The 1,380-nt window shown below is 30.0% G+C and overlaps 1 protein-coding gene across 2 annotated transcripts in view; it reads left to right on the top strand.

Moving 5' to 3' along the window:
• The window catches only part of LOC108690894 (protein king tubby 1), a 3,504-nt gene extending 2,916 nt beyond the window's left edge, over window positions 1-588 (top strand). For both annotated transcript variants that reach the window (XM_018198427.1, XM_018198436.1), the window contains exons 7-8: window positions 62-214; window positions 450-588. In XM_018198427.1, the coding sequence (XP_018053916.1) occupies window positions 62-214; window positions 450-583 (287 nt within the window). In that variant the 3' untranslated portion in view covers window positions 584-588. The remainder of the gene's footprint in view (window positions 1-61; window positions 215-449) is intronic.
• Window positions 589-1,380: the final 792 nt, after the last annotated feature.

A 1,380-nucleotide genomic window follows, 5' to 3' on the forward strand; every position in this document is an offset into this window, starting at 1 on the left:
TTAATATTTACATTAGAACTCATAAGTAATATATTTAACAAATTCTTGTTTATACTTCTAGAACGATGGAAATTAAAACAAATGGATAATCTGATAGAGCTACATAACAAAACTCCCGTATGGAACGATGATACGCAATCCTATGTGCTTAATTTTCATGGGCGAGTAACTCAAGCATCTGTAAAGAATTTCCAAGTAGTCCATGACAGCGATGGTAAGACGAAGCTGAATATTTTTTTACTTTATATATAATGTATTGGGTTGTCTGGAAAATTCGTTGCCGATGTTGAAGGAAAATTGAAATGCAGAAAATTTAAATTTTAGTATACATTTATTAAACTATATAGGTTAGTCGGCACGAATTTTCCGGACAACCCAATATGATGTAATGTCTATGGCATTTTTCTATAATTTATTTTGAAGAATTTATTTTAATTAATTTTTTTTAGTGGACTACGTCGTAATGCAATTTGGACGTGTCGCAGAGGATGTTTTTACGATGGATTATCGATTTCCTCTTTGTACAGTACAGGCCTTCGCCATCGCTCTGAGTAGTTTCGACAGTAAATTGGCGTGTGAATAACAACGCGGCCGAATGCCATTGATCGAATTGTCAGTTAAGTATATACTTGTCCACGAGTTACTGTATCTAAATCGTTAACTTTCTAACGGACAATCAGTAGATTACCAAATATCTGAAAATAATGTCGAATATGGCGTAACGAAAACATGCGTTTTATAAGATAAAACGTGAAAAAAGAATCGCTCTAAATGTGTGTTCACTTTTCATACTTCGTATGAGTCTATTTCTATACTAAATGTGTATAATGCGAAACGACGACTTCAATATGATATAAAGATGTTGAGTCTGCGATAGAAAATCTCGATAGCATTATACTTAAAATAGGGCACGTTGTATTTTGACTATTTTTCATTATTTACAGTTGATTGACGAAATAGAATAATTATTGCTGTTTATAAAAATGAAATGAATAGTGAATTCCTTGGCCAGTAATTCAGAAAAACTAATACAGTATACATTTGCACATGTTAAATATTTGATATATTTTTATGAATAATTCATATATAACGCAGAGCGTTCATAAATAATAAGCCATAAATATGATCTGATTTTACAGTGCCTTGGTATAATATTTACACTGTTAGAAAAAAAAAAATATTTACATTTGCCCTCTATTATTTCATTGAAGGAACTCATTGTCAAAAAAATCACTAAAGCAAAAATCTAAAATGTACGTTCAAATATTTTGTTAATTTATGTGCACATTAATTATTAAAAATGAACATCAAAAAGACTCGCACCTCGTTTTACACATATTTCACATATATTTCACGAAAGATTATATACATATATATATA

Source organism: Atta colombica, unplaced genomic scaffold (genome assembly GCF_001594045.1).
Source record: "Atta colombica isolate Treedump-2 unplaced genomic scaffold, Acol1.0 scaffold105, whole genome shotgun sequence".
Taxonomy (NCBI): domain Eukaryota; kingdom Metazoa; phylum Arthropoda; class Insecta; order Hymenoptera; family Formicidae; genus Atta; species Atta colombica.